At 36.9% G+C, this 27,479-nt stretch overlaps 1 protein-coding gene and 1 long non-coding RNA gene across 5 annotated transcripts in view; one reads left to right on the top strand and one right to left on the bottom strand.

The window, feature by feature from the left end:
• The window catches only part of LOC309476000 (uncharacterized protein), a 28,205-nt gene extending 7,011 nt beyond the window's left edge, over positions 1 to 21,194 (top strand). For 2 of the 4 annotated variants that reach the window (XM_082139072.1, XM_082139070.1), the window contains exons 3-8: positions 12,841 to 13,176; positions 13,938 to 14,258; positions 16,886 to 17,023; positions 18,943 to 19,263; positions 20,309 to 20,626; positions 20,955 to 21,194. In XM_082139072.1, the coding sequence (XP_081995198.1) occupies positions 12,841 to 13,176; positions 13,938 to 14,258; positions 16,886 to 17,023; positions 18,943 to 19,263; positions 20,309 to 20,626; positions 20,955 to 21,001 (1,481 nt within the window). In that variant the 3' untranslated portion in view covers positions 21,002 to 21,194. The remainder of the gene's footprint in view (positions 1 to 12,840; positions 13,177 to 13,937; positions 14,259 to 16,885; positions 17,024 to 18,942; positions 19,264 to 20,308; positions 20,627 to 20,954) is intronic. The other 2 variants (XM_082139071.1, XM_082139073.1) reach the window with 2 other exon arrangements.
• LOC309476392 lies at positions 21,083 to 27,029 on the bottom strand. The gene is made up of 2 exons (XR_014198098.1): positions 25,782 to 27,029; positions 21,083 to 21,202 (listed from the first exon to the last, which is right to left on the bottom strand). It is a non-coding gene; the product is annotated as an uncharacterized lncRNA (long non-coding RNA).
• Between the last annotated feature and the right edge of the window lie 450 nt (positions 27,030 to 27,479).

Here is a 27,479-nt window from a genome sequence, read left to right as displayed (position 1 = left end):
TTTTTTAGATTTTATTATTTCATCCAGGGACAAGAAAAGTACCATAGTTATAGAATCACCCTTATTATAAATTGCAATAATAATGACATCATAACGGCCAATGTTATGAAATAATAGGCTTGTTTGAGATTCGCCTCGCCTGAAATGTATGCGAGAGTAGGCGGCTGCAGTGAGAGGAGTGAGAAAAGCGCAGGCAAGCCGGACAGTTCTCTCTTCTCACAGTGGATCTGACACCTGTGAGATCAAAGATGGATATCGCGGGATTCACGCTCGTGCACAGTGTTGCTAATAAACTGGATGGAATTTAAGTTCTGTTGCTTTTATATGAAAATAAATATAATGAGCAAGACACCCAAAGTACTTATTTAATTCCATTCCAAATACATGTTTATCAATCTTTTTTTCTTTAATACAGACATGTGTGTTTTTTTTGTTGTTGTTTTTTTTATTAAAAACAAAATTTCGTTGCATAACCCAAAGAGATCGCACTGTCAGATAGTTTGGGACATATACACATAAAACATGATATCAGAGTTTTAAAATCAAACAGTTTAAAAGAGAACAATAGGCTACATCACGGTTGTTTAAACCAATGAGCATTAAGCTGTGTCGTCAGTAAGTCGTTTCCCATCATGCTTTAGGCTTGTTTGAGATGAGCAAAATCTGCGCAGAATCGATCACCGGTGATCAGCGCGAGATGCATGCCGGTTAGAAATGTGTCCGAGTGCGGTCCGCCTTGCTCTGATGTCATGCTGACGTATGTCAAAAATCTCTCGCGAGCGCAAGGCACACCTGTCGGATTCTGCAGTCGAGCGCAGTTGCTCTCCACCGACTGCGCTGATCAAAAGCATGAAGGGAAACGACTTGCTGACGACACAGCTTAATGTTCATTGGTTTAAACAACCGTGATGTATGACTCTGTCTGTGTGTTCCTACTTCCTACTACTTGTATCGCAATGATTTAATAAAGATAAAAGATAAAAAAAAAATAAAAAATAAATAAAAAAACAACAACAACCGTGATGTAGGCTATTGTTCTCTTTTAAAATGTTTGATTTTAAAACTCTGATATCATGTTTTATGTATGTGTGAATATTCCCAAACTATCTAACAGTGCGATCTCTATGGATTATGCAATGTATTTTTTATAAAAAAAAAACAAAAAAAAAACACATGTCTGTATTAAAGAAAAAAGACTGATAAACATGTATTTGGAATGGAATATAAATAATAGGCTACTTTGGGTGTCTTGTTCATTATATTTATTTTCATATAAAAGCAACAGAACTTAAATTCCATCCAGTTTATTAGCAACACTGTGCACGAGCGTGAATTCCGCGAATCCCGCGATATCCATCTTTGATCTCGCAGGTGTCAGATCCACTGCGAGAAGAGAGAACTGTCCGGCTTGCCTGCGCTTTTTTCACTCCTCCCCTCACTGCAGCCGCCTACTCTCGCATACATTTCAGGCGAGGCGAGGCGCATCTCAAACAAGCCTTTTTGATCAGCGCAGTCGGTGGAGAGCAACTGCACTCGACTGCAGAATCCGACACGTCCGACTTGCAGTCGCGAGAGTTTAGGTGTGTTCGACATCGGCTGCGGCTGGATGTAACCGATCGGCGAGAGTAGCCGCGTGCAGGCGGGGAGGAGCTGCAAACGGAGACGTGAAGCCGGACACTTTCTGGTTCCCGTAGTGACTGCTCACGTGGTGTTCGCGTACTTTACCACAGCTGCAGTGAAATAAATGCAATATTTGCCAAATAATACACAGATGTTTCAGAGACATTTTCATTCAATACTTTATGTACTGCTTCATACAGCGTCTGTTTGAACAAGAATAAAGTTCAACATAAGCTACTATCAATGAAGTGGAGTCTACTTTTTTTAATCAGTTTTAATTTGATAAACATGACACAATATTACATGACAACGACATGAAAAGAGTGTTTACTGTTATAATAAACTGATTTGAGAGCTTTAGAGGAACTAAAGGTGTTCGAATAAAGACGAAACACACGTGATCGTTGTCATTCGGTGAATCCGGCCAATCGTGGAACAGCTGTGTCGTCATCAGCCCACGTGCAGCCCAGTGCAGCCGCTCTTGAGAAGCTGTGCTGGCTGAGTTCTCCGGCTACTCTCGAATTGCTCTCGAGGTACTTTGATGGCATACGTCACAGTCACGTGGCGTCGGCGCTGTATCAAGTCGGACAAAATTTCTAACCGGCATGCACTGCTTCAAGTCAGCCGCCGATCGGTCTGCGCAGAGCTGCATGAAGTCGAACAAGCCTTTTTTTGACATACGTCAGCATGACATCAGAGCAAGGCGGACCGCACTCGGACACATTTCTAACCGGCATGCATCTCGCGCCGATCACCGGTGATCGATTCTGCGCAGATTTTGCTCATCTCAAACAAGCCTAATGCGACGTACATTTAACTTAAGGGTTAGTTCACCCAAAAATGAAAATTCTGTCAGTAATTACTCACCCTCATGTTGTTCCAACCATGTAAGTCTTTCGTTCATCTTCGGATCACAAATTAAGATATTTTTGATGAAATCTGAGAGCTTTCTCACTCCTCCATAGGCTTTCAGAGGGACCCAAACTCGCTGGCCCAGAATAGTTATTAAAAACATCGTTAAAATAGTCCAAGTGACTACAGTGGCTCTACATTAAGTTTATTATGCGACGACAATACTTTTTTGTGCGGAAAAACAACAAAAATAACGACTTTATCCAACTATTAGTGTTCTTCAATGTGGGCCTCTGACGAGAGTTCACGGGAGCGCCACGACGCATGCGCGAGAACTGAGATTACTGCGTTCTTCTTCTACTACTACTTGTTACTGGCTGCTCACTCCTTGGGAGTATTACCGCCATCTACTGTACAAGATGACGTCCCGACATCATCGAGACCTAAATCACAATAAGTGTCGAATTCATGCGCAGTTTTGGTTTATATTAATATGTAAATATATTTAAAAAGACCTATATTTTTGTGAATTGGTGAATATTCCGGTGAATATTGTTTCGTGGCCACGAATTAATAATACCTCAGCAGGTTATACTAATTTGTTCCCTCGTTTTACTATATTGTGGCGACGTTGTACTCAAATTTGTAAAACGTGCTGAGGTATTATTAATTTGTGACCACGAAACAATTCACCTGAATATTCACCAATTCACACAAAAAAAAAAGGAATAAAAAGCTGTACGAGAATAGTCGGCCTTCACTGAAGAGCTATCTTCACAGGTAAGAAAAACAGTTTAATAAGTATTATTTATTCGTGGCCACGAAATAATTCACCTGAATATTCACCAATTCACAAAAATAGGTCTTTAAGCATTCTTTTTGGCCACGTTGTAATTCGTTCAATCAAAATGAGGGAGGGAATTATTTCAACGTGTCCACGATTTATTAAAACGAGGGAACAAATAAGTCGTCGTAACAACTAATTATTTAGATCAGTGGACAGGGCGCATAAGAACAAACAGAGAGAGAGAGAGAGCCCCGGCCGCGCGCGCGCGCATTCTCACCGCCTTCAAACAACACGAGCGCTGTATTGCTCTCTCTCCCTCGCGCATATCAACACAATAGTAAAAGGTCGGAAGACCGATTGTGTTTTATAGATTAGTAGTTTGTTCATATAAAGTGTTTGATTAGCAAGTACATGTTAAGGAAATGCATAATACAAATTGTATGGGTTAATGTAACGGTAAACGGACTCTACGGGTAAAACTGTTGTGATGAAACTGCGCATGCGCGGGGTAAAACTGTCATCTTGTACAGTAGATGGCGGTAATACTCCCAAGGAGTGAGCAGCCAGTAACAAGTAGTAGTAGAAGAAGAACGCAGTAATCTCAGTTCTCGCGCATGCGTCGTGGCGCTCCCGTGAACTCTCGTCAGAGGCCCACATTGAAGAACACTAATAGTTGGATAAAGTCGTTATTTTTGTTGTTTTTCCGCACAAAAAAGTATTGTCGTCGCATAATAAACTTAATGTAGAGCCACTGTAGTCACTTGGACTATTTTAACGATGTTTTTAATAACTATTCTGGGCCAGCGAGTTTGGGTCCCTCTGAAAGCCTATGGAGGAGTGAGAAAGCTCTCAGATTTCATCAAAAATATCTTAATTTGTGATCCGAAGATGAACGAAAGACTTACATGGTTGGAACAACATGAGGGTGAGTAATTACTGACAGAATTTTCATTTTTGGGTGAACTAACCCTTTAATTGATGTTATGGCATTTTGTAATGTTTACATTCCAGTAAAAACAACACAAATTAAATTATACAGTAGGCCTAGACTATAGACTATTCACTTGTGATTTAGCTGCAATCATGTAAAAATGTTATAATATAATATATTTACGACAGTGCAAGTATTCCACAGCGACTCTACGGGTCGCTGTTTGACAAAAACACAATTTCTACTTAGTGTGGCTTTAAATTGTTCCAATATTGATCATTAAGATTGTCTTTCATTGGTTCTCAAAATGACAATAGAGTTTAACCTGATCTAAGATGGAGGAAAAGCAGATTTCCAAATAATCAGGCAATAATTACAGGAGTCCAAATTGTATGACACCTCAGATGCAGTTTATTGTGCAAACACATTTCTTTATAATAAACAAGAAAAATAAATGTCTTTAATGTCTCATTTCTAACTATAAATAATCCCAAAATACACCAGAGACTCAAAAACAGATTTTTTTTTTTTTTTATCTAAAATAAAATAAAATAAAATAGACCCTTTACATGCTAAGGAGCCTCTTTGTGGATGTGTGTATGACTCCATATTAATGTGTTTCCATACTTTGATACAACATACTTCATCAGTGAACAAAAACTCAACAATTGATAATGCTTACTTAAAGCGTAATAAACATTCACCATCAAATTAAATATTAACCCTCTGGAGTCTGAGCGGTTTTTTGGGGTCCTTGAGATGTTCTGACATGCTCTGACATTTGTGCTTTTTTCAGTTGCTTATAAACATATTAATGGCAAAGGTGTAAATTCACTCTATATAGCACAAACAGGACTACAATAATATGTGAGCCACATGTATGTACATGTTTTCATTTTTGAGAGAATAATGTTTATGCGTGGTTATCGAAAAAACAAAAAATTTAAGTTTTTGAAATAAGGCCACAAAACACATACTAAATATGTGGCAATAAGACTTTTGACTAATGGATGTCGTCGCCTATAGTTTTTTCTTCAAAATTATGTGAAAATAGTCTTGCTTTATTGTTCACATAAAACCATACATTGATTTAAATTGATGTAAAACAGGTTTTGCTTGGAAAGCCAATATGCGAGGGGGGCGTGAACGAGGAGTGGTTTACACCTTAGAATACAATGTCCCACCCACTCTGCATAATTAGCCATTCATTCAGGTGTGACACAGTGACTGAGCCACAATGCAAGGACAAAAGATATATTTAGAAGAAGACTTATATTGACCATTTAAGATTTTGCTTACATCTATCTTGTAAATATGTTTTGCTATTTTATTAAAACGGTTACAATTACAACAATAATTACAATTTCAACAATATTTCAAGTGTACTCTTTCTTTGTAAAAAAAAATGATTATAGGCCTACATTTTATCTATGTATTCATTAGTTTGAATATAGCCAACATTGGAACAGCTAACATCTTAGTTGATGACTTTATTTTTGACAAAATTTTTATTTTATATATAGAAATTGCTAAACAAAAGCTTATTTGATGTGGCAGTATATTCTACAGTAAAAACTGTACCCAAATCTACTAAACAAAATGTTGTCTTTCATATTTCGTCTGACTGTAACGTTTTTACTCATCTCAGTATAGCAATACAGTTTGCTAAAACATCATCATTCATTCACACACGCGATTTAAATTTAAACTGTCTTTGCCAGCTGTGGTAAACAGCGCGCATCTCTGCCGTTTATTCATTCATAAACAGAAACCCACGTGAAGAAATTCACGTGAGAAGGAAAAAACTTACTAGTATTCCTCAGCTCGCTCCTCGATATACCCGCACTTCTGAGGGACATTTTCCATTAGTATTATTCCTCACAGCGCTGCAAGATCTAAATAAACTTGTGTGTTTTCTCGAGCTGATGGGGGCGTTCACAGGATTGCCTCAGCCATTTGCGTTTGAATAGCGCGCGCTCTCCGTGGGCGGAGTCACATTACATCTGAATTAGCTGTAATGAGGTCGACTGGAATCGCTCTCTTTTAATACAGATTTCACAAGATGAGAATATTTGTTTTTTATATAAATTACTTCATTTAAAAGAAGAGAATTCAAGCTTCATGCCTGTGTGTCTGTATGCCTGTTTGACTGAGTATTCGCTGAGTTATTGTTCATTTTCGGACGCGTTTCAGAATGGACTTCACTGGCAGAGAGAAGGCAGAACTCGCTTCGTGTTTATTTTTTATTTATTTGGCAAAAAGCACAACACTTTGTTTTTATTGTGAGTATACACAAAAATAATACTTATTTAACAGAATCGATTGATGTATGAAACTCCTATGGAAAATCAAAGTCAACAGAGTATTTATGAGTTTCTTTTACACTAATAAAAAAAAAGCGAGCTGGTATCGCCGGCGATACCGTCGACCTCAGGGGGTTAATAGAACAGAATAAAATAAACACTTCAGACATAATATTTCAGGTTCCAGAAGTAAGTGACACAACATACTATAGAGATACCCTATAGACTAGTGTTGTCAAAAGACCCGGTACTTCGGTACCAAGTCGGTACTAATTTTTTTTTAAACGTCACGGTACCAGGTTTTCTCAAACCCGGTATTTGATGCGCGTGCATGCCCGAAGCGCATGCAGTTGGTCCTCTTCATAAAAGCGCTGATGGCGATCGCCGGTGCTGCTGCTGATGTGGTGCTGATGTTTTTGCGCGTGCAGATACGTTATTTCAAATGGCGCGCGGCAAGCGCGCTCATAATAGAAGCGGCGCGCTCACTTTTCCATGTGCGTTCATGGATGCATAGCAACGACAGACGCCACGGGAGTACAAACGCTTGTGCGAACTGCGCTCTCCATGACGACGAGGAAGTGTGACATAGGCCTATTAATTGATTTCTAGCCCTTGCATTAGCTTTACTACTAGATATATTTATGGAGATGAGAAATAAAAAGCCGTCATTAATATCAGTCCGTCAGAAAAGTAGTTCTAGTCTTATTCTTGGCTGGATAACTCTTAGCAGGTTTAAAAAGCCCTTTTAAAGTTAAATATGAATACAGTTTTGGATTAAATAAAAGTATAGTCAAGTCAAATAAAACATATTTTATCTCATTAACATCACTTAATGCGTTATATAAAAAACAATATATTTTTACAACATTAATTAATGTTTGTGAATGTTATTTAATACAAAACACTTGATTGGTCATGTTTGTTCACTTCATTCATTGTGCATTAAATAATGTTAACAGAAATAATGTTAACTTTTGATTTTAAAAATGTATTTTTAAATTAACCCCTAAAGGAGAATAATTGCGACAGTATATAACTATTGTTTTTTTTTGTTAGGTCATTTTATCTAATGTTATCTAACAAATGGAATCTTATTGTAAAGTGTTTTTAATACTACAGTTTCCATCTTTGTGATATACACTTTAATATAATTATGTACATTTAATCTAAATTAAGCTTTGGTACCGAAATTGGTACCGAGAACCGTGGATTTTCACTGGTATCGGTACCGAATACTGAAATTTTGGTACCGTGACAACACTACTATAGACAATATAAAAACAGTCTGGTGATTTTAGGTTATGAACATGAAGACATTGTTTGCTTTTCATTACATCTCTGTTTGTTATACTATAATCATTGTAGAGTTTAATTTCTGCTCTCTGTTTCTGTTGTAAAGTGCAGTTGGTGTATTCAACAACCCCACTGGACTGTCACATTTAATAACTAATGTTGTATTATGTTATGTTATATGCCTAAATTAAATCATTATGTAGCAGTTTGTTGTTGTGGGAAGAAGGAGGCGGGAACCAGCGAACATTTAAAGACTTTAATAACATAAAATAAACAACAAAACAAACGACTGCTGCCACATATAAACAAAACAGAACTTTTTTTTTTTTTTTCTATAATGGCCTTTTTTCTGATTATTATTAGTAGAAAATGGTTGTGCTGCTTACTGAAGTGTGGAAACTGAGATACAGTGTTGATTTTTCAGGATTCTTTGATGAAAAGAAAGATTGAACAACATTTATTGTGTCCTTGCTAAATAAAAATATCAATTTATTTAATAAAAAAGAGCATAGTGACCCTAAACTTTTGAACTGTAGTGTATATTAATCAGATTTAGATAACTTCAGTCTAATGGAACTGCAAGTGTGAAAGAATAACATAGGCCTATAGATACACTACTGTTCTGAATAACCAAGAAATGCATATGTTTTTTAAATAAATTGATGCTGTTATTCTAACTGTATTAGATTCATTAAAAATGACTGTAAATACATTTGTTACAACTTATGATTTCTACTTTTCTTAAATTATGTTGTTCATAGTTTCTGTTCATTATGAATCTTCAGTGCAGCATTGGCAGATGTGCAGTTCTTCTGTGTTTTTGCATTCAGTTCATTAAGATATTCAGCTGTACTTGCCAATATGTTTATATTTATTCGCCCAGCAGCACCTCAGAGTCTCTCTTCACTGTAGCAGATGAAGCTGGGGTTTAGTGTGTCCTGTTGAGTTTGCTTTCTTCTTTCAAGACAGCAGTGTATTCAATATTCTTTACTGCTACAGAAATAGTGAAAAAGTGCCAGGGCTTTACTTTTGGAACTCTAAACTTTAAAAAATAAAAAAACAGAACACAGTAAAACCCCCAGTGTTAAATGAACACTGTTAATGTTTATATTATTCACAGTGTTATAAAAGTAACACTGAAGCGGTGTTGAAGTTAATGAGACAATTCAGTGATTAATTAAGTAATGATTGACCATTAGTGATGCACACCTGCTGTTAACAAACAGAATCACTTAAAAAAAAGAGAAACAACAAGAACATACAAAAAGAGAAACACAAAAACTACAACTGACTTCAGCCACAGCCTTGGATGAAATCAACTGAAGACAAAATACATTAAATCTGTGAAGATCTCAGCAGAGGAGGATTACAAACAGCATTACCAGCTTCACTTATTACTAACCAGACTGACATTATTTATACAGATAGAAACAGAAATCTACAGAAGCTTTTATTGAGAATTAACTGAGGTTAGATGTTGATGTTTTATTGAAAATGTTTAATTTGAAGACACCATTATGGTGATCAGTGTTTGATTTAGTTGGGCTCTGTGCCCTGCTCATTGAAGCTCTTATAGCTGAGCTCCAGTGAACAGGTTTGTTTCTCAAACTAGTCAGTTAGACTGAGTTTGCTTTCTTCTTTCAAGACAATAATGTAAGACAGTAGTTCCCAAAGTGGGTGCCGTGACAACTGGCTAGGGGTGCTGCAGAATCTCAGCTTTTTTCCAACTTAAACAGCCTAAAATTACTATCCTACCATATAATAACTTTTTTATAGCATATATAAAAAAAAAAAAAATCAAAACACCAGCATATGAGCATGTCCAAACGAATATAGCCCAAATAAGCGAAACAACAATGAAATATTTCAAATGTAGCCTATTTAAAGTTTAAAGGATTAGTTAAAAAAAACTTTTGCTGATAATTTACTCACCCCCATGTCATCCAAGATGTCCATGTCTTTCTTTCTTCAGTCGAAAAGAAATTAAGGTTTTTGATGAAAACATTTCTCCATATAATGGACTTCAATGGGCCCCAAACGGTTCAAGGTCCAAATGACAGTTTCATTGCAGCTTCAAAGGGCTTTAAACGATACCAGACGATGAATAAAGGGGGTCGCACACCGGACGCGCAGCTCGGCGGCGCGCCACGCAGCGCCACGTCTTTTAAATTCGAACACATTATTCTCTATGAGAGTACACACACCGGCGGCGCCTTTCGGCGTCTGTCCGCGGCGGCTCAGGACCGTGTTCAAAATCCTGCTGCGCCACAGAGCGCCATTTACATAGTTTTATATTAAATTTACCTTTATGTGTCTCAAATCGTAGTTAATGTATATACGGACTTCACCATGTGCTGCAATATACATTTAGTTTTATATTTATTTACAGAAATCAGAAAATTGCTGATGTTATCGGATTTTCAGGTGACAGTTGTCCTAGACGTGGCGCGGCGCGGCGCTGAGCTGCGCGTCCGGTGTGCGGCTGCCTTAAGGGTCTTATCTAGCGAAACGATCGGCCATTTCAAAAATAAATAAAAAAGTTTAAGTTTTATAAGCACAGCTGTTCTGTGATGCGCGTTCGTGACGTCATGTAATACGCAATTACGTTGAAAAGGTCACGCTTTTCTGTCCTGACGAAATTTTTTTTTGTGGCTTTTTAATATTAAAACACCCAGGATACTCACACGAAATGGGCATTTTAAACGATAAACTGACACAAAGACATTTGAATATGTGTATATGGTCCTCCTTCCGCACATATGTAAACACTGACTCGGTACTTCCGCCTACGTCAAGCGTGACCTTTTCAATGTATTTGCGTGTTACGTTATGTCACATAACAGAGCAAGGCGAGCATTTGTGCTTATAAAACTTAAACTTAATTTATTTTTTAAATGACCGATCGTTTCGCTAGACAAGACCCTTATTAATCGTCTGGTATCGTTTAAAGCCCTTTGAAGCTGCACTGAAACTGCACTGAACTGCCCATTGAAGTCCATTATATGGAGAAAAATCCTGGAATGTTTTCATCAAAAACCTTAATTTCTTTTTGACTGAAGAAAGAAAGACATGGACATATTGGATGACATGGGGGTGAGTAAATTATCAGCAAAAGTTTTTTTTAAAAGTGAACTAATCCTTTAAATCGCCCGCTCAGCTCCGCCCTCTGTACTGGTGCGCGCTCAACTTTATATTTCATGCAGAGATTGACAGGATAGGGCAAAGATGGGGCTAATATTCTCATCCCTTGCATACGTGAAAAACAAAAGAAAGGCAGCGCCTGTCAGTGGAGCACGATCTATGAGTTGCACTATCCTCTCAATCCTCACAAAAGCAGGCACATGTGTCCCATTAAAATACATGCGACACAGTTCCATGCACAGATATTTTAGTTTCATTTAAGTTATAAGGTCAGGTTTGAACAAAACAAATGAGAAACTAAAGAAAATTTTTATTGGAGAGTTAAATTGAGGAGAGAGACTCTTTTAATTATTATTTTAAGAGTTAAAGGGTTAGTTCACCCAAAAATGAAAATTCTGTCAGTAATTACTCACCCTCATGTTGTTCCAACCGCCTAAGACCTTCGTTCATCTTCGGAACACAAATTAAGATATTTTTGATGAAATCTGAGAGCTGATCACTTCTCCATAGGCTGCTTCTCTCTGGGCCTCGTAGTGTTTTTGCGCAGTCACCACGTAGGCTCACTATTGGCCGACGCTGGTCATGTGTGTGACACGCAGCGCAAAAACACTACGTGAACCAACTCGAGGCCCAGAGAGAAGGAAATGAATAGTGGAATAAAGTCGTTATTTTTGTTTGTTTTTGCGCACAAAAAGTATTCTCGTCGCTTGATATACTTAAGATTGAGCCACTGTAGTCACTTGGACTATATTAATGATCTCTTTAATAACTTTTCTGGGCCAGCAAGTTTGGGCCACCTAGCAGCCTATGGAGAAGTGATCAGCTCTCAGAGTTCATCAAAAATTTCTTAATTTGTGTTCCGAAGATGAACGAAGGTCTTACGGGGTTGGAACAACATGAGGGTGAGTAATTACTGACAGAATTTTCATTTTTGGGTGAACTAACCCTTTAAGTATCTTATCTTTAAATGCTTTTTGTTCCAATGATTCCCACATAAAGTAATTGGTTCAAATCACTTACTGAAACAATCGTTGTCATAAAACACACTTGTCTGTTAACAACGAGTTGACAGTTTGAACGTTCTTGTTCACTTTTATTATTTTTTTGAAGATCTGAGGCGAATTGTTCTTTTCATTACGGCTATACAATACATACAAAAATGATATTCAAACTCACACAGCCGCTTTTAACATTAAATAAAGCACATAAACAGTACCTGAGATTATCATAGTTTCTGTTGTTGTTCCAGCCGTGACGTCACAGAAAAATAGAATCGTTGCGGCGTCGTGTCTGGTTAGGACACGGTGTTAGGCCTATCTCTGTTGTGAGTGCATTCATAATAAATTCATGCAGCTGTTTATGCTTCATTTGTTGTTTGCTCATCTAGATTTAATTTTATATATGGATCAAAATCACGATAAAGTGCCTTTGGTGTCCTCATCAGAATCACTCGGTCATCATGAACATAATGCAAAATAATGAAATTCTGAGGTTATATGTTAAGTCAACAAACATTTACACACATAGAAGTACAATGATAAATCTCTTGAAATGTGTTTTCCTAATTTTATACCATTTTCTTTGATTGGATGTACCGTAGCCTATGTGACTTTGGCATGACCCACACACTGCTCAGCAAACTTCAGCGAGTGTAAAAAGTGGATAAATGACACAAAATTGAAATAAATTTGATCATATATATGATATTTTCATAATAATAGTAAACATATGTATGTACGCATGTAAGTTTAGTTTAATTGGGTTGGGGTGTCGTGGGGAAAAAACGCTACAAAGGGGTGCCATGCTTTCAACAAGTTTGGGAACCGCTGATGTAAGGAACAGCCGTCAACTATCAAAAGAACAACAGACTGATGTATTTCTCTGACAGAAAATCTTTTCTCTTTCTTCTTCAGGTGTGTCTGGTGTTGATGAAGTGAAGTCAGTGTCAGTGATAGTGGGAGATTCAGTCACTCTAAACTCTCGTACTATTATACAGAGAGATGATGTGATAGAGTGGAGGTTTGGAGATCTAAACTCTCCTATAGCTGAACACAATAGAAAGACTGGAACCTTCTCAACATCTGATGGTCCTGATGGGAGATTCAGACACAGACTGCAGCTGGATCCTCAGACTGGATCTCTGACCATCAGGAAAACTGGACCCAAACACTCTGGATTTTATGAAGCTGGTATTAGGAAAAGCAGCAGCAGACACACCATACACCAGTCATACAGCGTGACTGTCAGTGGTGAGTTTATCAACTCTTTTATAGTAATAATTCATTTGTTTAGATCAGCACCCTAGAATAGTTTAAATTAACATTTATTTGCACAAAAATAAGGCTAAGAAACAACATGTGGAACTGAGTTTAGTTTTCCTCAAACACTTGATCATGATGCTGAAGTGATGTTCTGATTTGAGTGCTTAATATCAAACATCATTTGGTGAATTAAATGAAAAGTGGAGATTTGAATAATTCTGTTCATCAGTTCCCAAACACCAGTAAAAGCACAGGCTCAGTCAGGAGTGTGTCCTTATGTGTAAATCACTTTGGATAAAAGCGGTATGAATACTGTATGCTTGTGCACCGGAGATGAAACACTAATTTGATTATTGCTCATTTTTGTGCATAAATTCAAGCCCTTTACAGACTAATTGAAATTAGCATTATTATACAAGACTTGATTATTTTACATTTGTTAACTTAAATTATTGACTGTTAAAAATCTTCAAGCATGCATCTAAAGCTATAACATGTAACTTTTTTTTACATGTTATAGTAAAAAAAAAAATATATATTACAAATGAGAGAGAGCAAAAAAATCCATCTTCCAAACCATGTCTTTACCACAAAACACTTTGATAAATCTATAATAATGATTTATATTTTAGAGCAGTTGGTTATGGATTTTCAGGAAATTGCATGCGTACGTCATTCACACACAGTGTAGCTTGAAGTAATGTCTGAGAAGCTGTTACTCGATGATCTTCATGTGTTTGTTGTTACAGGGGAACTGAAGTCAGCACTACCAGTGAAGAAGGGAGAGTCTGTCACTCTACACACTGGTCTTACTGAGATACAGAGAGTTGATTTAATGCAGTGGATGTTTGAAGACACTGTCATAGCTGAAATTATTAAAGCACACAAACAATTCTCCACATATGATGGTCCTGATGGGAGATTCAGAGACAGACTGGAGCTGGACGAGAAGACTGGATCTCTGACCATTACAGACACCAGAACTGATCATACTGGACTCTATGAACTACAGATCAACATCATCAGATTCACCATAAACAAGAGAATCTCTGTCTCTGTCACTGTCTGTGGTGAGTAGATCAAATCTGTCGATGTAAAAGTGTCTTATTTAAATCCTAAAGTTAAACTTCATTTGAACACTTTTTTATAAAACAATTTCTCAGTTGATTCCCAGTGAAGAGAGTAACATTAAGGTACTGAAGTAAGTTGGGAGACACTAATGCTAATTGACACTAATTTCTGCATATTTCCAACTGATTTTAAATGGATTAATCTGCATTACTGTTTGTGATGTTCTTATATAAATCAGTCCTGTCCACATCAAACACTCGCTGTAACACAGTAATACAGAAGATGAACACAGTGAATGAGAATATCATAATAATTGAAATTACATTAGAGGCTCTCATGCTCATTAATGACTTCATTTAAACAGAACCAGATTTATATTTACTGTTTTAGCTATACAGTGTGTGCAGAATTATTAGGCTCGTTGATTTTCTGATCAGAGGGTTTTTTTCAGGCACATTTGACCCATTCCAAACCACATTTATCTTAATAGCTACTATTAATTTTGTATTTAATCATTTATAAGTGATACATAATTGTTCATGAAGGCTGGAAATGAAAAACGCCTTATATTCAGGTGTGCAGAATTATTAAGTGCTATAGTCAGACTCATTCACTCACAATTATGACTGTATCATTACAGTACGAGATCTACACTCGGGTTTAACAGTATTCACGGCCTGGTGCCGGTTGTGTCTGTGGGTTTAAATCACGTTCATGTTATCAGGGATCAGGATTAAGATAAACTCTTATAGATCATACTGTTTAACAGAAGCCAGCAGAAAAGCTGGACAGTTTCATGTTCCTATAGTCACTCGGCTGTGCTGAAACATGGGAATATACTTCAGGGATGCCAATAACTGTGGCCAAAGTGAATTAGAGAAAAACATTTATTTCATTTTCAATTGTTTTACTTCAATGATACGTTAGATTTTTGCAAATTATTTGAATATAAGATCAAAAGGATAAACAATGCATAGTCATATTTACCAAGGGTCCTAATAATTCTGTTGACTGCACTGTTATTATTACAATAACTAACGAGTTGTCAACATTTTATTCTTGAGACTCTTTTTAAAATTAATATTTTAGTTATATTTAAATGATTGATAAAAGGGTTGCACAATATATCGGAAAATTGCAAATGTACATTGCGATATGGATATGCGTATCATGCACTTCAAAACGTTAAATTGATATTATGTATGATATGATATTGCTTTAAGAGTGTAAAATCAATTTAAATTATATAAAAAAAAAATGTTTCACATTCTTTCTGGGAAAAGCAAGCATCGTATTGAATATCACATTATTTACCAATTTCTCGCACATCTCACATTTCTTCAATATTGGGCAGCCCTAATTGATAACATTGATATAATTCATTACAATGATGATCACATCAAAATTTCATGTTTTTGATGTATTTCTCTTATTTTTTACTCTTTCTCCACCATTTCACTGTCATACGGTAGGGGGCGCTATTACGTGCTGAATCTCCTGATTAAAACGCATGCGAGGCAGATGCAAAAACGAGCTATATCATACAGTGGGTACGGAAAGTATTCATACCCCTGGTAAATATGATCAAAAATGGCTGAAAAAATAAATCTTTCATTCAAATTTTTTTATCTTTCGTTCAAAAAATTGGTAAAATTCTAACCTTTCATTGAAGTAAAAGAATTCAAATTGGGGGGGGGAAATCACATTATGAAATAAATGTTTTTCTCCAAAACACGTTGTAATGTATGTAATCGGATGCATATGTAAAATAACACAATCATCAATATTAAACCGCATATCAAAATTCAAAACTGCCAATACAGAATGAAATGTCGACCCAGGACGAGCTGCAGGACTGTGAAGCTTTAGGGGTGTTGATGGACTCGATCGACTCCATCTGTGTTTTGATCATCGTTCTGAATCTGATCTGGATGTAGACTTTGACAAAAACATGATTTTAACTTTTTGCTCAAAATGTTGCTTTTTTTATGAAACTTACCCACATAAAAAAAAAAAGAAAAAATGAATGCATGAAGCTATAATAAAACATAGGGTCTATTCTTTCTTTCGATATATTTCATGTTCAGATATTTGTACAACAAAATATTCTGCAGGTAACTTGTAACTTGAAACTTGAAACTTGTGAAAATGGTCAAAAACACTGGCAGTGGCTGCAAAAATTATTATTATTTTTAATTTTTTTACTGGCGGGTAAAGAGATAATACAATTTATAATTTCCTCGGACTGCTAACTAAGAAGGTAAAATGTAAGTAATATGGAAGACACTAATGCACTAATCATTTCTGTTAGTTATGGACATGTCAGAGCTCATCTGTATCTGCAGTAAATGCTTTAAGACTGTTGGCATGTTTCTGAAGGTTTTTTAACTGTTTAATTTGCATTAATGCTTGTAATATTCTCACTGAGATCAGTCGTGTGTTCACATCAAACTCCTGCTGTAACACAGTAATACAGAAGATGAACACAGTGAAAAGGAGAATCATGATATCTGAAATTACATTAGAGGCTCATTTATGATTCACCTTCAACAGAATCAGATTCATATTTAAATAGATCAGACTGACAGATTCACTCACACTGATGACTCTCTCTTTATCACTACAGATCCAGGTCTGTCTCTAGGTCTGTCTACAGGAGCTATAGCAGGGATCAGTGTTGGTGTTGTTCTTGGTGTTCTGGCGTTCGCTGCTGCAGTTGCTGGTGTGTTTTACTATCGCCACGAGAACAATGAACTAAAAGCATGTGAGTATTACAGCTGATAAAGCAAGAGAAATACTGAGCTTTATTATGCTACAGTAGAGATTAAGTGTAAAATGTTTGTTCATAATCATGTTTCAAACACTTTACATTTGTATGTGTGTGTTGTGTTGTAGTTTTGCTCATAAAAGCAGGGTTAGAAAGAAACATAATCAATACACAGATATTAAAGAGCACTGACTTGTGGTTTAGTTTAAGAATGAAGGGCTCTGAATGTATTTTTATACAACTTTAAACATCTATTTTATTGTTGTGTGGCAATGACATTTATAGCTAGTCCACACTTTTTAAAATGCATGAAGTTTTCTGTTAGGGTTGGTGTCTGTGTTTGGGTTAAAATACAGTATTTATAACCAGCTTTAACAGTAGACTTCTGTGTAATGTCCACATTCAGAGCTGAGTAGACGTGTGTCTCAATCATAACTGATCTGCTCTCCTGACTGGTGTTTTGCTGCTTTCACACAGATTCTGTGCACTCTTCATCTGGTCAGGTTCAAAGGTCATCTTAAACCAGCGCACCAGCTCAGAGTAGTTTATGATGCTTTTCACACCAAAGAGATGGAAACTCTTAATAGAGAAGTTATAGATTTATTTAAATGATAGGAAATACAGAGCAATGGCTTCAGGGTGTCCCAGATTCTAAAATAATAAACACAACCATATCAAACAAAACCTGTGATTAAAATCAGAGAAATAAAATAAAGCCTTCTCTGATTATATGAAACACATTTACACATTTAGCAGATACTTTTATTTAAAAAAACAGCACTTAATTAATGAATACAACACAAAACACACAGGTAAAAAACACAGATTATAAATAATGTTGAAGTATATCAGATTGTTACATTTCCAATTAATTTTCTAGGGGCAAAGGGGAAAGTAACTTTTAAGCAAAAATTAACAGCGACAAAGAAAAGTTAACCTATCTGAGTCCCAGCACACAATACACAAAGTAAGATTTCCAATACATTTATTTACATTAAGTGATAAATACAGTGCAAAAAGAATCCTAAATAAATAGCTCCAAAAGAAAAAGAAATGAAGCGTGTTCTTCAGGAGCGGGTAAAGCCAAAACAACAAACAAAAGATCACTACCTGGTAGAAAGAAAACCTAATTAACCTACAACAATAAACCCAAATAAACAACAGAACTCTTACCTTACTTCCTAACTAACAAAAAAACTGAAGAAAATGAGAAAAGAAAAATGGCACCCACTCCCTACTGCTCCAACACTCAACAATGGGCAAGCAATTCAAAGCTGTACACTACAGCCACAACACATTTAAGTTGACCTCGGTTTAAGCTTAACACATCAAAGCTGCCACTACAGCCGTAACAACACATTTAAGCGTAACAACACATTTAAGCATAACATACACATTTAAGCATAACATACACCAACAAGAGCAACACTCCAAGTCTGGTAACACCAACAGTCTCAGGCTCTTGGGAGAAGAAATCTCTCCCAGTCTCTCTCTCCGGCTCTGCTTAAATACTGGATCCTCTTGCCATTGATGAGGAACCGCTGGTAGGTCCCATCACCTAGATTAGGACAGGGAGGAGCACAAGAAATTGGACAAAACATACAACAAAACTACAACTCCCAGCAGGCCGTTGGGTCCATTGGCAGCACACACACTCAATAAATCAATGAATAACACTTACACATTATAAAACACAAATGCATACGCCCTGGGACGTAACAAGATAATGTGTTAGTTTATATTGTCTTTTGCTGTGAGTGTGATTCAGTGTTTACAGGGTTAATGATCAGTCATTGAGCAGGAGTCAGATGTGGAGCGAATGATCATGTTGATTTTATTCCTTTCTGCTTTTATTGCTTTTCTTCTCCAGCTAATGTCTGTTCTGTGTTTCTCTGTTTCTGTTTGCTGATGTGAAGCGATTTATAAATGGACGACACTGTCAATGTTTGTGGGAGAATCTATCACTCTAAAACCTGATGATACTGAAGTACATAAAGATGACAAATTACAGTGGATGTTTGGAGGCGCTTGTATTGCTGAAAGGGAAAGCGCTGCTCGTAGATTCACTGTATATGATGATGTTCCTGATGGGAGATTTGAAGGCAGACTGAAGCTGGATGATAAGACTGGATCTCTGACCATCACAAACACCAAACCCACAGACGGTGGACAATATGAACTAGTGATCAACCGATTGGGAAAGAGCTCAATAAAGAGATTCCGTGCTTCTGTCTTTGGTGAGTAACTCAAATCTTTACATAATAATGATTTTATTTTAAATCAGCTGAATTGATTAAATTAAGGACTATGGGTTTATTTGGTGATATCTTCTTATATGCACAGTCTTCTGCACAAGTATTGAAGCATAATGTCATCTATTATGCTGTATATAAAGACAGTTTCATTTCAAATCACTTTAAAATCAAACGAGTATTGATTAATACTTAACCGTGAGCACTTAACCTCATAAAAAAATCCCTTCTCCTTCCCTTTAAAACCTCACTTGTCGGGTTTATGCTACTCTGAATAATGCCTGAACTTTGTTTTTTGAGCACTACTTGCGTTGTTTTTGCCTCTTCATGATGACTCGCTTAATCTAGTCCTAATCTGTAAGTCGCTTTGGATAAAAGCGTCTGCTAAATTACTAAATGCAAATTAATGTTTTAATTATTTTGCACTAAACTTGATCAATATGTTGTGTGTTTGTGAGCCACTGAAGACCTCCACAACTATCTGACAGAGAAACATTCAGTGACGGCACATTATTAATCATAAACACATTAGCTCAAGAAAATTATTGAATCAAATCGCATCAGTCTTTTGATAGAAAGTAAATATGATCTGCAGTTTCTCAAGCTCACCACTCTAAATATATAAAGTGTAGAGTTAATCAGAATATACCATTATTACTGGAACAATGAAAAGCGAAAACAAAGAGGAACGTGAAACAAACCACAATGAAACATGATATTCAATAAAAATGATATTGTTTCCTGGCATAAACACAATTAAACACTGATGTGATGATGCTGATGATCACACATGTATCAGAGAATATGATTGGTCCAACACACACATCACACACACATGAGAACTGAGGCCATTTGACTTGTTTATAGATTTACACCATCAGTTAGCTGTTTATATATGAGAAATTACATTCATTTTATTTATAAAATTAGTACATTTGAGGTATTTAGGTCTGGAGGAATTTATCCATGTTGCTTTTACTACTTGGTTTTCTTTTTCTGATTTCTGTTCTGTGTTTCTCTGTATGTGTAGCTCAGACAAATGATATAGAGCCAGTGTCAGTGAATGAGGGAGGATCTGTCAAACTGGAGACTGGTGTTACTGACATACAGAAAGTTGATAAGATCCAGTGGGAGTTTGGACTAGACACTCGCATAGCTGAAATCACAAGAGGGACTAAGGAAATCCCACCATTAGGTAAAAAAATATTCAAAGGCAGACTGAAGCTGAATCATCAGACCGGATCACTGACCATCAAGAAGATCAGGCCCACAGATGCTGGAATTTATATGCTAGACAAAACTGAAGAAGGAAAAAGCACAAATAAATTATTCAGGGTCGAAGTTTCTGGTGAGTAAATCACATATGTCAGTATAATAACAATCTTATTTTAGATCAACCCTGTCAGACATTTAGATGAAAGACTGAGTTTATATGATGACAATCTCTGATTTCTGTCAGAACAGACTCTGTCACTGTGTGTGTGTGTGTGTGTGTGTGTGTGTGTGTGTGTGTGTGTGTGTGTGTGTGTGTGTGTGTGTGTGTATAACTGTAAATGATTGTGTTAATATTAAGAAATCTAAATGCAAATAATACACTCAAAATCAACTCATCCTAACTATATATATAAAAGCAAAGCTTTCCTTTAACATGATCTGTCTCGTGTGTTTTCTTTCAGATCCCACTAATAACAGAAATAACCCAGAGGAGATGCAGTTCCTTTGAACAGTGTTCCCTGACTCCGGACTGTGACATTATCAACATTCAAAATCAAATGTAAACCCCCGTATGAAGGAGATCTAGCTGTGTGTGTGTGTGTGTGTGTGTGTGTGTGTGTGTGTGTGTGTGTGTGTGTGTGTGTGTGTGTGTGTGTGTGTGATGTTGAGCAGTTAAACAACAGGATAACACACAGACACATTTCATTTACTATGTTCTCCACACTCGTGCGTCTACTCTACACCCCTACCACTAAAAAACCTAAAAAACCTCATAGTTACAACGCGGACTGTTGAGCAGACGCGTCTCAAGCCTATTAGTGATCCAACGCTGCATACTCTTAAAGGTTACGTCCGTGGATCACGGCTGAACGTGTCTTCTCCACACTCACTTACAAACAAACTTATAATATAAATTAGTATTAATATTGATAGCATCACTGGTAGCTTCGTTGCTAACTCACTGTCCATCTGTTAAAATGGCGAATATATCAGATGTAAGTAGTCTACCGCTTGGTGCAGGTGAGGACACATTTGAGCTGCACGCACTGCAGTCTGAGCTGGAAGCTGTTGAGAAACAGATTCACAACCTTTTATTGAGACAGGCCGAGCTGAGAGACTGGTGTTTGGCTCTTGAAACATCACGCGCCGACGCACACAAATCAGTGTTTAACGTTACTAACCCGCTGACTCCGACCGCGTCTACTCCGTGCGTTCCTCAGCATCGGTCGCAATCAGCCATGGTCTCGTTCACTCCGGCTCCAACACGTCACCACGAAGCCTGGGTGGTTCCGCAGCGGAAGACGCGAGTCAGGTTTAGACCAAGACTTTCTCCGACCCTCCCGGTTTTCGAGTTATCCACACAAAACCGCTTCTCCCCTCTACGCGAAACAGAACACGATGCTGTGATCATCGGCGATTCCATCGTTCGGCACGTACACGCTACGTTAGGTACAAGTAAGGTGCAAAGTCACTGCTTTCCTGGTGCTCGTGTTTCTGAAATCGCTGCTCGCGTTCCCGAGATCCTGAACGGTGACGAGCGCGTCGGAACTGTGGTCCTGCACGCGGGAGTGAACGACATCAGGCTGCGCCAGACGGAGATTCTGAAGAAAGACTTCAGGAATCTAATCGATACGGTACGCAGCACATCGCCTGAAACAACGATCATTGTGTCAGGACCGCTTCCCACGTACCGACTAGGGCATGAAAAGTTCAGCAGATTATTTGCGCTAAATGAATGGTTAATGTCATGGTGCAATGAGCAGAAACTGCTCTTTGTAAATAATTGGAATCTGTTTTGGGAGCGTCCTAGGCTTTTCCGTGCTGATGGCTTACACCCAAGCAGATTCGGAGCGGATCTTCTGTCAGATAACATCTCCAAAATGTTAAATACCCTTTGACTAGTAACCAAAAGTCCAAATCATAGTCTCTGCTGCACCAATTCAACTGATATAAATACTAGTGTAGAACATTGCATAGAAACCGTGTCTATTCCTCGTTTAGTGAGATCAAATAATAAATCTAATGCAGGATCTAGGAAAAATCTAATTGTTATTAAAACAGAAAATGTTGCTATTAGTAAACAAAAACTATTTCTAAAGCTAGGTCTTCTAAACATTAGATCACTCACACCTAAGGCAGTTATTGTAAATGAAATAGTCACAGATAATAGCTTCGATATACTTTGCCTTACTGAAACCTGGCTTAAACCAAATGATTATTTCGGTATTAATGAGTCTACTCCTCCTGGATACTGTTATAAGCATGAGCCCCGTCTGATTGGTCGTGGCGGAGGTGTTGCAACCATTTATAAAGATATTCTAAATGTTACCCAGAAAACGGGTTATAAGTTTATTTCATTTGAAGTACTTGTACTAAATGTTACGCTCTTAGATGTTAGAAAAACATCCCTATTATCTCTAGCCTTGGCTACCGTATATAGACCGCCAGGGCCTTACGCTGATTTCCTAATAGAGTTTGCAGATTTTCTCTCAGACCTATTAGTCAATGTCGATAAAGCACTAATTGTTGGAGATTTTAACATACACGTAGATAATCCAAATGATGCGTTAGGAGCTGCGTTTACAGATTTATTAAATTCATTTGGGGTCAAGCAAAACGTCACCGGACCAACTCATCGTCTTAATCATACACTCGATTTAATTATATCACATGGAACCGATCCAACCGATATAGATATCATTCCACAAAGTGATGAAGTCACTGATCACTACATGGTAACTTGCATATTACGTACTGCTGTAATATGTCATGCGGCGTCGCGTTATCAACCAGGCAGAACAATCCTCCCATCCACCATAGATAATTTCTCAAATTGCTTATCTAATCTGTCTCAGCTGCTGCCTGAACCCAAACAAACAGATGAACTAGAAGAACTAACTAGCACTATGAGCACCATTCTCTCTAGAACATTGGATGTGGTTGCACCTATTAAATTAAAAAAGGTCAGAGAGAAAAATAAAGCACCATGGTATAACAATACTACGCATGTTTTAAAGAGAGAAACCCGTATTTTAGAGCATAAATGGAAACAAACTAATTTAGAGGTCTTTAGAATCGCGTGGAAAGACAGTATGTCACGTTATAAAAAGGCCCTAAAAGCGGCCAGGGCTGAGCACCTCCGCAAACTAATAGAAAACAACCAAAACAATCCAAGGTTTTTATTTAACACCGTGGCTAGACTAACAAATAAACAGACGTCACCCGAACAAAATATCCCGTTACAGTTCAGTAGTAATGATTTCATGAACTTCTTCACTGAGAAAATAGAAAGCATCAGAACCACAATTGTAAACGTTCAATCTTCAATCGCGCCTTATAATTCAGCTTCAATTATCACCCCGAAAGAACAATTACAGTGCTTTACAACTATAGAACAAAAAGAGTTAAATAAACTTATCACTTCATCTAAAACAACAACATGTTTATTAGATCCTATACCAACTAAACTACTGAAAGAAGTGTTACCTGTAGTGGAAGATCCTCTCCTCAATATTATTAACTCGTCTTTATCTTTAGGTCATGTTCCAAGAACATTTAAACTGGCAGTTATAAAACCTCTCATTAAGAAACCACAATTAGATCATAATAATCTAGCAAATTATAGACCCATTTCAAATCTTCCATTTATGTCTAAAATATTAGAAAAAGTGGTGTCCGCTCAACTGGGCTCTTTCTTGCAACAAAATGATATCTATGAAAAGTTTCAGTCTGGATTCAGACCGCATCATAGCACTGAAACTGCGCTCGTTAAAATCACAAATGATTTACTTTTAGCTTCTGACCAAGGCTGTATCTCAATACTAGTTTTACTTGATCTTAGTGCTGCGTTCGATACTATAGATCATACATTACTCTTAGATCGACTACAAAATTATACTGGTGTTCAAGGACAAGCACTAAGCTGGTTCAAATCATACCTATCTGACCGCTACCATTTTGTCTATTTAAATGGAGAAAAATCGATCATAACTCCAGTAAACTATGGAGTGCCGCAGGGATCTGTATTAGGCCCTCTGTTATTTTCAATATATATGATGCCACTTGGAAATATTATAAGGAAACATGGAATTAGTTTCCATTGTTATGCTGATGACACTCAAATATATATTTCATCACGGCCGGATGAAAACGCTAAATTTTCCAAATTGACAGAGTGTCTTAAAGATATAAAAGATTGGATGACCCGTAATTTTCTTTTATTAAATCCAGACAAGACAGAGGTAATACTTATCGGTTCAAAAAACCGCCCACAAAACCTCGCACAATACAACTTTAACATCATAGGATGTCCTGTTACTTTATCCTCTACAGTAAAAGACCTGGGAGTTATACTCGATTGCAACCTGTCTTTTGAAAATCATATTTCATATGTTACAAAAACAGCATTTTTCCACCTTAGAAACATTGCTAAGCTACGTGATATGCTATCAGTTTCTGATGCAGAAAAGTTAGTTCATGCATTCATGACCTCGAGACTAGATTACTGTAATGCTTTATTAGCTGGTTGTCCTGCATCCTCAATAAACAAGCTACAGTTAGTCCAAAATGCCGCCGCTAGAGTTCTTACTAGATCAAGAAAATATGATCATATAACACCGATTTTATCATCACTGCATTGGTTACCTATAAAGTTCCGTATTAATTACAAGGTATTGCTACTGACCTATAAAGCCCTAAACGGCTTAGCTCCAGTCTATTTAACGGATCTTCTATCACCCTATAATCCATCGCGCTCTTTAAGATCACTAAATTCAAGGCTTTTGGTCATACCTAGGATATCCAGAACCACCAAAGGAGGGAGAGCATTCTCACATTTGGCTCCAAAACTCTGGAATAGTCTTCCTGATACTGTTCGTTGCTCAGACTCGCTCTCCCAGTTTAAAACTAGATTAAAGTCGCATCTCTTCAGCCAGGCATTCATATAATCCTACAGTTCAAACTACAATCCGGCCTCTAGCTCATAAATGCCAGAGGAGAACTGGCCCCCGACTGAGCCTGGGTTCTCCCAAGGTTTTTTTTTCTCCATTAGGTCACCTGATGGAGTTTTAGGACACCATTAGGTCACTTGATGAAGTTTTTCGGTTCCTTGCCACTGTTGCCTTTGGCTTGCTCAGTTGGGGATATTTTGGGGATATTTAATTTAATTTTATCAATCAATAAATTCCTCTTGAAACAAACTTTGTTGTATTATTTTAATTTAATACTGTGAAGCTGCTTTGATACAATCTGTATTGTGAAAAGCGCTATACAAATAAACTTGACTTGACTTGACTTGACACTGATCTTTAGACTAACTCTCATCTTTATTTGATCCTTTAATGTAAATCTAATCAAAATCTCACATTTCATCTGTTACTCATGTCATATAATACACACTGTATAAACCAGTTTCTGTTTCTGCATCTATTAGACAAAATCTCTGATGAGAAATGTCATGTATAGACTATATAAGAAGAATGTGTGTGTGCTAAACCAGTATTTCTCAGACTAATGTGTGTTTTTATATAACAAGCATGTTTAATCCTGAGCTTTAGATACTTTAACAGTCTCTTCACTTCTAGAAGTTTCTAGAAACAGTTTAATTGAAGAAGCTTCAGTGTGACTTTGACTGTTCATCTCTGTGTGAAACTCTGTTATTGCAGGAATTATCTGAACTTTTATATTACTCTAGTATTATTTTGCCTTACTCTATTTACTTATATTATAATCTGTCTTTTTTATGATACATAATTGCACTTATATTTTTATCAATCTATATTTTGTATTATCTGAAGTGAATCTGCCCATCTGTGTCTCTCAGATCAGATGTGAATGTGAAATTATAAACTCTGATTCTCTGTTGATGATTTTCACTGTTGTGTGAAATTATTGATTTCTGATTGTTCTTTTATTTCATTTTATCAGAGAAGCTTCAGCTTGAATCTTTTGTATTTGCTGATTTGAGCCGGACGCACAGCGTTCACTTCATGCTTTACTGAATAAAACAATCAAAATAAACCACAAAAACACAAATCTTGAGGCTGTCGTCTGCTTTATGCTCATCCTGATCCTCCCAGACTGGAAAACTGGAGAAACACCATTTTGTTTCTTCAGAAAGTCACACTTGTGTGTAAAGGAATAATAAAGTTGCTCAGAATAAACACATTTGACTGGTACAATGTAACAAAAAATTACACTGATAATAAAGAAAAACAGCAAAAAATACACGGACTTTTATACAATGCAACCATACATTACAAAGACCGGAGGAAAGGATCACAACGATCAGAACACTTTTTAAAAACTGTTTGTATTAAAATTACACAATCAACTTCCATTATTTAGTTTGAGGGAGAATATTGATACTGTATTAATTCAATCTCAATGTGTGAATGTGAATTATAACAACATGTTAAGCATCGGTTATAAGGAAATTGCAGAGAATGAGTTGTTTCCTCGCTCCTCCACTAGTTGGCGCTCCAGTGTCTGTCATCGTGTATAATTCACCAGTCGCTCTCTTTGCTCCTCTGCCTGATAACCTTGTCAAGTTATTTTCTCTCTTATTGTAGCTTTACAACGTGTTAATTGAAAACTAAAAACATATATAAAAAATTTCAAAGTTGTTTACAGTGACTGTTGCTGTTCGTGGTTTGGCCACAGTGAGGCGCCATTTAACAGACATTGAATTCATAATTCACAAGAAATATGCTTCAAAATATAATGGCAGGCACTGCGATATATGAAACTGGTGTTTGAAATTAAATGTTTATGAATTAAGATCTGTTTATAATGCTGTCATCATTTTCTCACCCGTAAGTTGTTCCAAACCAAACATTTGCTGATCCCCATTGACTGACATAAAAAGTCAATGGGAAACAAAAAAAAATATTTTTAACAGATGGCTTCAAAGGGACTTAACTATACAAGGAAGAACATTGCTTTCAAAAGCGGAAGGAATCTCAAGATTGGTGTACCCGGCTTTATCG

This window comes from Leuciscus leuciscus (genome assembly GCF_965113295.1).
Source record: "Leuciscus leuciscus genome assembly, chromosome: 15".
Taxonomy (NCBI): Eukaryota; Metazoa; Chordata; class Actinopteri; order Cypriniformes; family Leuciscidae; genus Leuciscus; species Leuciscus leuciscus.
This window is presented reverse-complemented; position numbering and strand designations above follow the sequence as displayed.